We start from the raw sequence: 15,227 nt of genomic DNA on the forward strand, positions 1-15,227 counted from the left end.
GTGGTACTGGCACAAACACAGATCAGTGGAATGTAATTGAGAGTCCAGAAATAAACCCACGTGTCCATGGGTTTGAGGTGTTTTTCTATTTGTTTTTGACAGAGGTGACAAGATGATTCAATAAGATGAGAATGATGACTTCTTAGCTCATTACATGTTGAAGTGAAAACCAAAAGAACATCCTCCGAATATCACTGCTGACCTGGCTCTCCCCTCAGCTCCCTCGGCTTTTGCTTCCTGCATTTCGGTGCTCTGTTGTGAGCTGCACATGCATCTTGTTAAACTTTCCTGTTGGACTGACCCTTTCATCATTATAAAGTGTCTCTATTTCTAATAAGACTGTTTTGCCTGATGGTTATCTTGTCTGATATTAGTATAGCCAGGCCTGCTTTCTGTGGTTAGTCTGCAATGATGCATATCCTCTTCACCTTTTACTTTCAATATTGAATCTAAAGTGTTCCCTACAGGTATATAGTTAGATCTTTAAGAAAAAAATCCATTCTGACCACCTCTGTCTTTTGATGGTTCAATCCTTTCACAATTATTGTTACTATTGATATGGTCGGATTTACATCAGTCATTTTCACATCTTTCTAAATGTCTCCTGTTTTGTGTTCCTCTAGTATTTTGAAGTCTTCATCTATTAAATCCAATATTTGATTGCTCTCACTTGCAGCTTCTGTTGCCTGCTTCCCCCCCACCTCTGTGTATAGATGATACCTTTTTTTTTCTTTGTATGTCTTCTAATATTTTTCTTTGTTGAAAACTGGACATTATTTAATGAAGTCTACTTCCTGTCCCTTCTGCCCACTCCCCAGGGTAAAGCCTCAGGCACTGCTCCTCAGGTGCTGAGTAACCTTAGGTACACCCACCGTCTCCACCAGAGGATGTGGCTTTGACAGTGCTCTCTTTGACTGTCCCTTTCCATGTTGACACCAGCTGTTAAGCTCCACTAATTGCTAGCTGATTATGCTATTATTTTTGAGAATGCCCTGGGGCATAAATAGCTTTACAGACTGGTCTAATCAAGTTCAGCTTTTTTAAAGGGATAAAACACTGAGGTTAGTGTTTGAGACTTGTTCTGACCCAAGGGCTCTAACCAGCTGTCTCTTTCACCAATTTTCTCACCCAACTAGCTGGCCTACAGATTATTTTATAGCTCCAATGAATCTATTATTCTCCTACCTACTGCCTTTTATCACAAACTCCACTGTTTTTGACATTCCCCTCAGGCCTGAACTTTCACACTGTGTTGCAAATGAAGTAGTTCTTTGGGGAGAGGTTCAGAGTTCCAGGCTTTAATCTCAGATGCAAGGCCTGATGCTGGGGATAGGGACAATGGTGCCTACTACATTCTGAGTGACACACCCACTTTAGGAGTTGAGTCTTGTGGAAAGAGGGGCAGCTGCCCCAGGTCCTCTCAGCTTGCTTCTCTAGGCATGGAACCCCCACATACAAGCTGTAGCAGGGATGACTGACATGCCCGTATTCCCAGTGGTGTGGCACTCAGCATACTGCAACCATCCCAGAGTGGGGCTGAGCAGTATCAGGGAGCCCCACTTAGCCATGCTTCCCTGAAACAAAATTTAGCATCAGGTAGTGTGGAGGAACGATAAGAAATGTTGGTATACTGTCTCTCACAGGATCCCAGCCCTCCTACTGGAAACTGGGGAGAGAAGGAGCCCTATATTCCTGGATTTATTAACTCTGGAGTAGACTTTCTGTACTGGGAGAAAAGAAGAAGTGGTCTTTGGTCAAGTACCACAGACTCTGACCAAGTTTTAGCAGATTTTCTTAAATAAATGTTTCTCCTTTCGCTATAAACTCTTAAGACTATTTCCAGAGAATTTAAATGCTTTCTTTGAAGTAATTTTCACCAGTATTGCTGGGGAGCAGGCTGGCAGAGCTCCTTACGTTGTCATGTAAGAAGTGGAACTTGTCAAGCTCTCTCTCTGTATGGGTTTTGGAGTGAACACGTGTTTAAAATACTCCAGGGCACAAAACTGGGAGTGTGCTTGCCGAGTCATTTAGTAGCACTTGTTGTGACTGGACAAACTGTCCTTTTAAACACTGAGACAACAAGGAGAGCCAGAATGTTCTCTGAGCCAAGCATGCAGAGCTACGCTGAATTTTGCTCCTTCAAGGTGACAAAGACAGTCCAGTACTGTGTGGAGAATTCTGTATTCTGTCTGTGTTGAAGCACTCAGTAGCTCATGTAGCCCCAGGAAGAAAGAGTATTTGATGTGAACCTCAAGAAGGAATTTATCTGCTGAGACGAACTCCCCTGGGGCAAGCGAGGGCCCAGATTTTCCAAGAAATAAGTCTGCTGACAGGGGCTCCTCATACTCTGCATACTGGGAAGAGCCTCAGACTGAAATCTCGGATTCCTGCAGTGTGCCCCGCTGGCTTATGCCTCTGAGCCAACCACCTCAGGAACACCTGGTTTCATCTTTCTACCAAAAAGACCTGCCCTGTCCAATCAGAACCGCACAATTTTGAAACCTCATTTGCATAAAATTGGGATATTAGGTGGGAACTTTATAAAAGATGGCTTACTCTTTGTCTTGGTAGAGCACAATTCAGATTGCTCCCTGAATCTGTGTCTCCCAGACTACAGCTCCTTTAACTCAAATACTTTTTTTTTGCTTTATTACAGGCCTAAAATTAACTTTGGTTTAATAGATATAAGAGGAAAAGCTTACCTTTCAAACGCTGGTTTTCTTCATAATAAATATTACTATCATCAAAATATGAGGCTAAAATTTTATACTGTCTACTCTGTCTCAAGAAATTTTGTATTACATAACACAACAAGCTTTCACTGACATTAAAACTATGCCACCCTGGCTGGTGGCCCAGTTGGTTGGAGTGTCGTCCCCTACCCTAAAAAGCTGTGGGTTCAATTCCTGGACAGGGCACATGGCTAGGCTGTGGGTTTGATCCCCAGTCAGGGCTCATATGGTAGGCAACCAATCAATGTTTCTCTCTCACAGGTGTCTCTCTCTTTCAAATAAACATATCCTTGGGTGAGAATTTTTTTAAAAGTCTGCATAAGTTTTCAATGAGGGCAAAATTTCTAAAGGAAAGTCTGGGCTCCATCTGGGTGTTCTTCAGTGAAGGAATACTACTATGAAGTAAGGATATTTTAAATTAACATAACATTTTCCACAAAACCAAGCTTGAGAGCAGAAAGAACATTTTAAATTATTAAAGTAAGGATTAAAACAAAATATGCATAAAATTTTTGAGATAAAATGGAACATTTCAAAGAGGTATTTGAGCTTTTAGCTACCACTTTGGGCACTGCCCTCAGATCCTTGAGGATACACACTATACTCTCTTATCACAGCAGTTATAAGTACTTAGGTAGAAACATTTGAGAAGCCCTGCCCTGAACAATCACATTATAATGATAAACACACACACACAAGAGCATTCTATTTACATTTAAAAAATTCCTCCAGGATAGAACTGTGGCTACTATTCTGCATATTCCCAATAAGCTTATTAAAGCAGGCTACTCACAGTGGGGATTAAATAAATGATGCTTTAAAGAGATCACTGGCAGTGAGGCTAAGGAGATGGAAAACAAAAGGAATACGATCAAAGGATCCTTACAAGTTTACCCAAGAAATCAGCTTAGATATTCCAGCAGACACCTAGATAGAAGAAATTATGCTGACTTCTCACAACTTAATATTGAACAAGATGCATTTCATATTGGAATCAGATTGAACAAATATTCTTTAAGAGGTTAACAAGTCTAATCAGAGGAAGTAGCCCTTAAGTAAATTATTTGTCTTGGAAAAAACTAAATTAGCCCTAGCCAGTGTGGCTCAGTGGATTGAGCACTGGCCTGACATTTTTCTCCCTCTCTTTCGCCCTCCCTTACCCTCTCTCTGAAAATAAATAAAACCTTAAAAAAGAAAAAACTAAACTATACTGAAACATCAGTTTTTAACCATTTTATCATGCTTTACCTAAGTTATTTGGCTGGATTTTGGAGTTTGTTCTTTAGCCACAATATATACAAACTGATATGATAAGCACTTTTTTAACTATCAATTTAACTGATAGGAAAGAGTACTTATTAAATAGTGAACAGAAAAGTCTAACAAACAAACACAAAGTCAAACTCACCTTGAGGTTCACTGACCAACACTAAACACTTTAAGACGCCAGGGAGCAGAAGTCCAACCTCAGAAACGTCTACGCTGGTTTCTTTGCAGAGTTGGAGGATGAAGGCCAGAATGGATGCTAAGCGAGGAGGGTGCACGAATGGTTTACACTCAAAGTAGGATTTCCTGAAAGGAAGCACAATTTTGGTTTTCTGTTGAAAGTCTTAGTACAAAAGCAAATGACATGTATGTTATAGATATTGGCAAATTTTATTCCCCACAAATTAATAAAACACAATTTCTAAAAAGCATGTACATTTTATCATGCTATTCTCAAACACAGAATTTTAGAAGCATTTAGATGACTGCATATCTTTTTGTTCTGCTGTAAGGGCTAAGGTGGAATAGAGACACAAACTAAATTTAAAGCAACCTGGTCTAAAAGTAACTTTGTCAAAATCCAAATAAAAATGTAATTGTTAATTTGATTTTTTTCCTAATATAGGCCTGATCTCCTCTATTAGCTCCTCAATGAAACATTCTCTATGTTCAAATTTGTATAAAAAGTCTCTTCTCACATTTATTTATTTGTAGGGATTTAGGAGGAACTGTTTTTCCCCCAATTCAGTAAGAAAACTATCCTAGGAATTAGCTTCCCACTCTTAGCTTTACCTCTTTCCTTCCCTTTGGAAGTAAAAGAATCAGAGAGGTAATTTAGGATTTCATATCTTCTCTCAAAGCAGGACAAAATTTAGCATTAGAACTCAACTGAGATCATAAAGATAATTCATCTGACTCATTTTTTATCTCTACCTTTTAGAATAGTTCTTGGCTCATAACAGGTGTTCAGGGGACATCTGTTAGTAGTCTCCGATGGCCTGGCTGGGGCGTCAGCAAAAGCCTACAGCACCTGGTATACCCAGGCAGTCTCCCATCCAAGTACTAACCAGGTCCGACCCTGCAAAGTGTGATTACTCGATTTCTAAAAGTCTAGACAATATGAGAAATTGTCAAGTGCATCTAAATCTAAACTAGACATCCACATACACTTGCAAAGCAATAATTTGCAAAGATGGGACATAGAAATCAGTGAGAATTATAAACTCCATAAGGGCAGGAACTAAGTCTTCATCATCATTTCTACTCCATGCAGTGGCTTCCAACAAATATTACATATTAGAAGATTCATTTATTCTTTGAGGACAAGGGTTTTGTCTTTTTTGTGCACTGCTGAATTCTTAATGCCTAGAACAAATGTTTACTGGGTACCTACAGTGTACCAGGTACAAGTCTAAGAACTAGAATGCAAAGTTGAGTAAAATACGGTCTCTGAAATCAAGGGATTCAGTGTTCAGTGAAAAAGTTAGATAAGAAAAAAGAAAAGACCATCATGATATAATGTGACAGGTGCTCTGAATAATAAGCCCTGAATTCTCAGAAATTCAGAGGAAGGAGCCCGAACTAAGACTTGTTAACTGCAGGAGTAGAGAAGCATGTAATGGGGGAAGGCACAGGAGGAAATACATTCCTAAAGTATTTAAAAGAAAAAGGAATTCTTACATTTTGTAGCCTTCAACTACAAATCACGAGAAAAAATGTTTTCAATGGCAAATAGAAAAGTCAGCTAGAGCAACCAGGATTTTCAACACTGGGCTTCAAAATAATTTTATGACCTTAAGGATTAACTTCACCTCAGCACTTGTCATTTGGTTTGTACTAAAATTACTTAAACAATGTCTCAAACATGGTGGTAGAATGCTACCATCTTGGTGGGAATTCAGACACAAGTAAGGCAAAAATATTACAATTCTGTGAACTGAATCATCCAGAGCACATGACTTCAGAAGGAAAGAAGCGTCATGGTACACGGAAATACGAGGTGTAGGTCTTAGAACATCTAGGTGGACTTTTGTCCAGATGGACGGTCTTTTAATGGAGGGAACTATAAAGCATTTTGGAGGGGCAACAATGAAAGCAGTCTCATTATGTTTGTATACAGAGTCAATTCCATAGGCAAAAAAAAAAAGGAGGAGGAGGTGTGGGGACAGGAGAGTGTCATAATGGAACAGTATTTCAAGAAAAGTAATCTGGCGGAATTACTTAGGCTGGACTAGAAGAAAAGATGAGATAGTGAGAGGGGTTAGGAAAATCGAGCAATAGCCTAGGTATAATGTGATAAGGAAAGAGAGATGTAAAAAGAAGGGAAGGATGGCAAAGGGGAGGGAACAAAACCATAAAGCTCCCAAACCTGAGTAATAGAACACTAGGAACACAGGAATGGTTGGAGGAAGAAAAGAATTTAGACACTCAGTTCTGTAAAGAGTGGATGGATGATATCAGGTCATTAAAAACAGGAAAAAACACACACACACACAAAAACCACTGGATAAGAATATATAGTACCATAGCATCTTAAAGTTTAAAATTTGATTTCACATGAAGGTAAATACTCTTGGAAGGCAAAGAAAGATAATTTCTATATTGAATATTCTAATGTTGTAGCTAAAAGGCACTGGGTTTAGTACAAAACCTCAGAAAGTTTCATTTACTTGTCTGCCTAATAATAAAACTGAGTTATTAAGACAGAGAATAGACTAACAAAATAGTACTTCATATCACTTCCTTTTTCATATTAGCGATATTTTCACTTATTATCTTTCATAAAATATAATTACTGTATCATGTACAGTATAAAAGTTACTGTTCATCTGATAAAAAACTAAAATATATATACACACACCTTTAAAACATATATAAGAAAAATAACTGCTGTGTAGAGAAAACGAGCAATTTAAAAAAGCACTGTCTTAGGCTGCCTTGAACAAAAATCATTTTAGTAACATCTTAGATAATGCTGTTCAGAAAAAAATTCTTCTAAACTACTGGTATTCTAAGGAAGACCAATACTTTTGAAACACTTTGTTACTTTTTAATAGATTAATATATTGTAAATTCCACTTATTTTTAATACTCAGATGTACCTTATGACTTGTACAATGCATTTCCTTAGAGGTGACATCGGTGCACCATTGCCCGAGTTTCTCAGTGCCAACAAAACCGGATGCTGCCCGAGATCTAGAACGTGCGGTGGCGCTGGAAGGAACCGCCCAATATACTGCTCAGTGACATTCCCCAGCAATTGATTCAAATAGGCGTTTGCATTTTGAGACTGACAACACACATTACACATGCCCTACAGGAAGAAAAAAAAACCCCAAATAATATTAAAAGGTCAAGTTAACAAAATAGGAACTTACTAATTTAGTTCCCCACATTTATATTCATGGCAGACTTTGTAACTTATCATAATCAACAAAAACACCACCTGCTATCAATAGATAATGTTTATATGAAGTTCAGGAGTTGCTGAGCTTGGTGACACCTATGTCATGTTGTGCCCCAAACAGACTTGTCTCTGGGGCACACCTGAAGGAAGCAGGGGAATGTGCAGGAAGACTGAGGAAGCTTCTTTCTTCTCTCATCCTCAGAAACCTTGACCACCACACTCATCGACTGCATATGTATGTGGAATTCCAAAATATAAAACATATTTTAGGTCAGTTCTTTTAAATGGAGGGCACTGATCATTTATCTGAGACAAAACTTATGCTAACAATATTCCATGTTAAGAAAGGTGATAATTTTTCTTAATTAACGAAGGGAGAAAAATGCAGATTATGACTCAGAATAATGACAATTTATTTTTAAGGTTTTCATTTGTCAGGCACTGTGCCACATAGTTTATATACATTATTTCATTTAAATCAATCAAAAAACCACCGAGTTAGTGTTACCATAGCTCCAATTTTACAACTGAGGACACTGCAGTTTAGGAGAGTTAGGAGCTTGATCAAGGTCACGCTGAACTCACAATGTCGTGTTGCAGTTCTGTTGATTTAATTCCTGCCCTTTGCACAGACATTAACAACATACTTCCATGTGGAATCCAGTATTTGACAGCTACAAACAAACCAAAACCACAAGAAACAGAAATTTTTTCCTGCCAATATTACTTATTACTAACTGTAATCACCAACACTACAACAAATTACGATCTAAATGTTCCCTTATCATTTGGTGCTTTGTCCTTCACAATGTGTTTTCCCAGAGAAAGAATTAGAAATGTTCATATCTACATTTTGTCTTTTTATTTTAAAGTCTATTGATTTGAATGGGAAATATATACATTCGATTATTTTTTATGTTTATTTTATTGATTATGCTATTACAGTTGTCCCATTTTTGTCTCCCCTTTACCCCTCCCTCCCTCTAGTAATACCCCCTGTAGTTCATGTCCATGAGTCATACATATAAGTTCCTTGGCTTCTCCCTTCCCTATACTATTCTAAACCTCCCCCTGTCTATTTTGTACCTACCAATTATGCTCCTTATTCTCTGTACCATTCCCTCATTCTCCCTCCTCCCCCTAGAAATGTTTATGCCTACATTTTAGCTATAAATATTTGCCCAATAAGAAATTTTGAAAGGTTATTTGTAATAAAAATTAGCGTAGTGCTGTTAAAACACTAGCAATTAAACAAACAATTAAAAAATAATGAACACCCACTACCTCCTTTCTTTAGTGCTTTGTTTAAGGAAAAGCGCATTAAATCAGAAGATGAAGCAATAAACGGATACATTTTGAAAATTCAGAAGAGGAGAGCTGGTACCTTTAAGAAATTAAAGATACAGCACCAAGTCAATTCTGTCAAATGGATAATTCACCAAATTTTTCAATTTACAATTCTGGAAACTTATATGACTTCTTATCAAATGTACACATCTGGTTTAGGAGGGCTCCGGAGCAGGCACTGGAAGACCCCCTGCTTGCCCCCAACTCCCCCACACCCAGCCCCCCGGGAGTCCCCAGTGCTTTTTCAACTTGCTAGCGGACACTCAACTTTGCTTTAAATGCTACTATGAATACAAAATTAAAGAACAAACTTCAAATGAATTAGAAATTGTAAAAATCTGTTGAAAAGAACCATCTGTGGAAGAGACTGCTTATTACCTAATTGAAGTCCACGTCCCCTTCTTCCTCAGCTTCCCTTGCTGGAGCCTAAATAAGGAGCTCTTATCTTTATTATCAGACACTAATGAATTAAAGAGTACACCTCCTTTCTCCTAAATGGCAGATCGATGTTTCCAAGTGCCTAATGAACATCATTAGCTAGATATTCCCAGCACCTCAAACTACAGCTGTTTAGAAAGTCTTACCTTCATCCCTTCATGTCCAGAATACCTCATTTCAGTTAGTAGCACTACTACCTACATAAGCAGCCACCCTGGAATCTAAAAAGTATTGTTTTTTTCTGTTGCTCCGCAACACTCAGCAAGTCTTTCTGCCTGGAGCTCCTAAATGTTTCTGAAGTTTACTGTGAGCTCTACACCCACTGCCTTAGTTCAAAACCTTCAGATAATGAACTAGTTACTGCCTTCCAAGTCTCCAAGCTGAGCTCCACACCCACTATGTTGGCTACTGTCACCAGAATCACCTCTCTAAAGTGAAAGTATGTGTCACTCCCACCTCCCCACTCAAAGCCCATCAGGAGTCCCCATGGAAAAGAACCAGTCCGAACTGCATGGCACGCAAAGCCCCCGAGGATGTGGCTCCTCCTGTATGAATCTCCAGCCACAACTGAATTGCTTTTCCCCCCAGTAGGTCATATTTCTCACAAAAATCATGCCCTTCACGTGCCATTCCCTCTGACAGGAACAGAACTTCAACTCCTACCCACTCTGCTCTTTGACACATAGTGTCCTGTACAGTGTCCTCTCTCACATCTCCTCATCCCAATCTGGGCGACAGACAGATGAGGCCCTAAGAGATACATTGAGCACATTGCTCTAAGTGTCTATGCTAGTCAGCCTCCTCTATCAGCTTCCAACTTCTTGAGGGTACAGACTTTGTCTTTTCCACATTTGTTTTCAGAGGCATAAAAGGATTTAAAAACATGCTAAATGGAAGTACCACATGTACCACATACACTGAGATGACAATGCATGGTTTTTAAATCTATAGTTAGTGACCTGTTTTAAGGCAACATTTCAAAAAAATTTTTTTTTAACTTTTAAGTAGCCACACATACTATACCTGGAGATACAAAGGAAGGTTCCTCTGAATTGCAGCCAGCCTGGGCATAGGCAGCTCCGTCTCTCGCTGTAATACCGCATGGGGCAGCAGTAGGCAATCTATGATCCGGAACAGCAACTTCTGGGCTTTAGAGGTGGCGAAGATCTGTGCCCAGGATTTAACAAGGATTCCTAACAGAGAAAAGCAGTCACAGCAGTTACGATTATCTTTTAAGTAGAAAATTTTGTCATTCTACTAAAAAATTTATAATTAAAGCACATAGGAACAAGTTCAAGTAGGCACTAAGAAGGAACATTTATTATGAATCAAAAAACCTTGTCAAGTGATGTATTTAGTACATCAAGTGATATACTAAAAAGACAAATTTCTCTCAGAATTCTGGGCCAAGAAAAACATACACTTCCTGAGAGGCTGATACTTAAAACATACACATTCCTAAGTACAATGTGATTTGGTTTCACATTACGTGTATACATAAGTTGAGTGTTGCAATTAATAAGATCTCTCTTTCTTTTGGCTTCTAGGAAACTCAGAGGCAAATAGAATCTAACTTTAAGAACACAGTAAAATCACATGCTATGTTTTTATGTGTACACTTTTCACTGGGCTTCATCATGCTACTCCACATTTTTTGATATCCTTCTTTTAATTTTTATCTTACATACAATTTTATATGCTGTCTCAACCCAGTTTGCAACAAGGAGAAATATTACTAAATTAAATTGTTAAAATAGGAAAAAAGGATCAGTTGTAACACCCCTGAAGCAACCACTTAACCTCCTTGAACTTCAGTTTCTATAACTTTCAATTGTTTAATATAAACAAGTAGTAAGTTTAAATTTTAATTCTGAAAGAAGAGAAGCAGATGTCTTTACTCTATGACGGGAGCCTGTCGATCACTACATTTGAGGATAGTAAAGCTTAACAAACGAGCACCCTTTGTTTAATAATTAAAAGCAGATTTATAATTGCCATTAGAGTGTATTACTGCCACTGAGGTCTCCTTTACTGGCAGGGGAAGGACGACACAAATTTAAAAGGAGAGCATTAAGTGCTTGCCCAAAGAGCAGAGTGGTAAATGTAGTGGATAAACTGTTATATTTTATCTTATCTTAGAAAGCAAAAGAGGTGATAAAATTCAAAGTCATTTTCATAAAAAAGTTTAAAATTCAAGTTCTGAAGGAACACAAAAATATGCTTATAGCAGAGTATAATGACGTAAAAAAAAAAAACCTAACCAATAATCACTTCTAAGAACAACAAACAGCAACATTAATCTTTTGTTGTAAAAGGAAATACAATAATCAATCATAAAGAAACACAATGCTCACTTAGCAATATTTTAAATAATGCTGGCTTGCTCCTCATTTTTCCAGTAGGTGGAAAACTTGAGAGTGACAGCAATGTAAGAAGAACTCATATTCTAACGAACATTAATACACCCATAAGAGGAACTGCCATCATCACCGACATTTCAAATGATTCATAGCACTCTAAGGTGTCACCCAGGTATTAACTTATACAGAGCAAGGACCTTCCAACCGAAAATGCATCATCGACCCTTGTATTTCATCTTCTGCCATGGTTAAAATGCTCTGCTTAAGATCTTAACTTTTATGAGTTCACTGAAGACAGAGGTGATACATTTGTTTGACTGCTATAACAGATTCCTACTTTTTTTTAAGTTCCAGAAAAGTACATTTCAGTGTTTGGTACTAAAAATGTAGAGAAAAAAATTTCTGCAGTAAAAGAACTTGAGGAAAGTATAAATACACAGCATGGCTTTGTAAAAAAAAAGAACAAGTCATTTTTGTGGCTACAAAAATACTGCTTATTTACTGATGAAGCTGAAAATATTATATAGAAAGGTTTTGGGGAACACATTCCCACAATTGAAAGAGAGCTGCACTATAAGAGCTTTTGGGAATTTTCTTATTTTCTACTGTATGCATGTATTATGCCTTTAAAAAAGTGAAATGGGATCATTATAAAATATATTTTTACAAGGTATTTATAGTTAGAAAATAACTTTGCTCATTTAGGAACACTAAAAAATACACTACATGCTAGGTTCATAAAATGACTGAGTTCCAGAAATATGCCATCCCCTACATTGGAGAAGTTCTTTAATGGATGGGTCCCCAGTTCCCAATCCACTGCCTGACACATACATACTCACACACACACACAGAGAAGACAGAGAGAGAGAAAATGTCCTTATTGTTCAAAATACAACATGATGATGGGAATAAAAAGTTTAAAAAATATGAGCCGACACTATGAGTAAGTTTAAAATTTAGTAGGGGTGTGCTAAGTACACAAATAATTATAATAAATGACAAGCTATGAAAAACATCGAAAGAGAAGGACAGATGAAACACAAGCAGGGAGATCAAGTCCACGGGGAGTGCGGGAAAGGTGGGACACCTGTCCAGGGCACCAAAGGGTCAGGGGTAGAATTTCGGTTACAAAGTCCAAAGGGGAAGAAGGACTGCAGCTAGAGAAGGATGATCAAAAGGAAAGGCATGCAAACAGAAATGTAAAAAATATAACGAATGAGCAAAACAAAAACAAAAAAAAGAAGAGAGATATAAAGAGGAGGAAAGTGGAAGAAATCACTGACAGCTCTCTCCTGCTTTCTCAGATGCCTTAATCTGAAGTGTGATTTCATCAAATTTTGCACCTTGCAAGTGAACAGTAGTGGGTGCCCAGTGAGGAACTCTCTTTCTTTGAAGGGGATATGATATCCCAACCCTGCATGCTTCAAACAGGTTTGAACTCTCAAGTTTATACTTGCTCTTTCTTCATTTTGTTCTAAACACTTTATGTGTAGAAGACAATAAGTTATCTGTTCCTAACATCTGACAAATTAAATGGGTGACACTGTGGCAGTATACTGTATTCCCAGCCTGAGATCTAGACAAAAGGAAAGAATACAGGTCTACTTGCCAATAAATAAAAAACACTCATGTAACAAAACAAACAGGGCCCTCAGTTCTTCATAAGGAGGCTTTTGCCGTGGATCCACATATCTATCACCAATCCAAAACTGATTTTGTAGTTCCTGATAAGACTACCATACATTCTGTAAAGACATACCCTGGAATCATACACTGAGCTTGGCAGACTTATAAATTTTAAGTGTCAATACTGAAATACTTATTTATCTACATTTTTCTGTGGTAAATTTATGATAAGTTTTCACTGATATTTTTCTCTGAAATTAAGACTGAATTGCCACTACAGCTTTCACTGCATTCTGAATCATCCACATCTACACATTTTCAAATTCTCCTTCATCTTTGACAACAAAGATAAAAGGTCTCAGACAGCCGAAGTCAGGTTTATGCATATGTTTATAAGATCAAAGTAGAGAGATTTAAGATTTTGGCCATAGAGAAATTTTTTAAAAACCTTAAATTCTGTATAAAAACTTCTAAGGAACCCCGTCTCGTTTCCCTTTATCCAGTTCCTATTTTTGGTTAGCAAGATGATTTTAGTGAACAAAGGTATTCAAATTAGTGACTTCCTAAAGATGAACTCTGCTGTTACAGAACAGGCACAGAAAAAGGTTTCTTTTTGGAAGAAAATAGAGTATTGTGAGAAACAAAATGTGAAGCATAAATATCTTTAGTGCTGTAATAAATTCTCTCCTGACCTCCTCCATACACAGCAAACTATAAAAATAGAAAGAAGCCGTGGTTTTCTGACATTTCAGATTCTAACAAAACACAGATAAGTATTAAAAGGAATGTCCATTTTTAACTATCCAAGTATTCACAATGTGAGTGATTCACAGCAGACTACTGATAGCAAACTGATGTTGGCATATTTTCTATAAGGATCATAATTAATTTTACTATTACCACAAGCACAACAAGAGAGGTTCTGAAGGGAGGTGGGGTGAGACAGAGATACACCTGAAAGCCAACATGAATTATTTTTAAGCTAAATCACTGTCTTTCAGATTATTCTTATGACTGTCTGGAGAACCGTGCTTCTGCTGGTGTATTACTGCATTCCCACCCATCATGAGACTGCAGACTCAGCCTCACCAAGTTTTAACAATGTCAGGAGTACGTACCCATCATCCTATACGTCAGCTGCAGCCCCGCACTGGAAACATTTTTTCCCAAATAAGGTTTTATATATTTTAATATTTCTCCAAGGTATTCTAAGGACTTTGTAACCATGGCAGATTTATCAGAAAGTTCCTGTAGATTCTCGTAAGTTTTACCAACAGCCTATAAATAAGGAAAAACATGATTTAGGTTTCCAAGTTTTATATAATACAGATAAAGATAATTTCTTTCTACACATACACACTTTACATTTCTGCCTTCATCCTTAACTTTCCAATAAACAGTCACAGCAACTAGAATGCAACAACAAAGAATTGTCTTTTTTTATAATTAAAATAAAGGTTAAAATAAGAATTATAAAAACAATTTATCAATAATGATTCATATAAGATCTGACTCAGTAAAATATTAGTAAAAAGAAGTAAAAGAATCTTATAACCACCAAACCACATGGAGACTTCTAAACATCCTAGTATAAAATTGGGAATTCAAAATCCCCAAATTCCTACATTAAGACTTCTATAAAGTTCAAGGTTTGAGATATGAAGTGATTTTCCCCCCAGAATTGTCTTTATGAGCCATTAGATGCCAGCGCAGCTTTCTCAGAAGGAAATAAGATGAGGCACAAAGACTAGAGACAGAAAACTAAGAGGAGGTGGAGTGGAATGTAGATGAGGCAGTAAGGAGAACAGGGAAGAGGGAAGAAGAGGAAGGGAAATAAATGAAAGAATAAGTTGAGGAAGGGTGAAAACAAGCAAGAGGTGAGAAGTTGTGCAAAGAATCAAGAGAAGGCTGGCTACAGGAGGGTTAGAAGGTTTTAGAAGAGTACTGAAGTTTTCAAGCCATTATCAGGAACTTATGGTAGATTTCAATGACCTATATATTGGACACAATGGTCCCAGTATATATGTTACATGATTTTTGTACTGCAGT

General features: G+C 37.5%; 1 protein-coding gene across 3 annotated transcripts in view; it reads right to left on the reverse strand.

Moving 5' to 3' along the window:
• Nucleotides 1–15,227, reverse strand: part of MMS22L (MMS22 like, DNA repair protein) — a 120,560-nt gene that overhangs the window by 11,386 nt on the left and 93,947 nt on the right. For all 3 annotated transcript variants that reach the window (XM_028510228.2, XM_036024499.1, XM_036024500.1), the window contains 4 exons: nucleotides 14,297–14,456; nucleotides 10,213–10,382; nucleotides 7,100–7,311; nucleotides 4,141–4,304 (listed from right to left, as the gene is read on the reverse strand). In XM_028510228.2, coding sequence (XP_028366029.1) covers nucleotides 4,141–4,304; nucleotides 7,100–7,311; nucleotides 10,213–10,382; nucleotides 14,297–14,456 — 706 coding nt within the window. The remainder of the gene's footprint in view (nucleotides 1–4,140; nucleotides 4,305–7,099; nucleotides 7,312–10,212; nucleotides 10,383–14,296; nucleotides 14,457–15,227) is intronic.

The sequence above is a fragment of the Phyllostomus discolor genome, chromosome 4, assembly GCF_004126475.2.
Source record: "Phyllostomus discolor isolate MPI-MPIP mPhyDis1 chromosome 4, mPhyDis1.pri.v3, whole genome shotgun sequence".
In the NCBI taxonomy this organism is placed as follows: Eukaryota; Metazoa; Chordata; class Mammalia; order Chiroptera; family Phyllostomidae; genus Phyllostomus; species Phyllostomus discolor.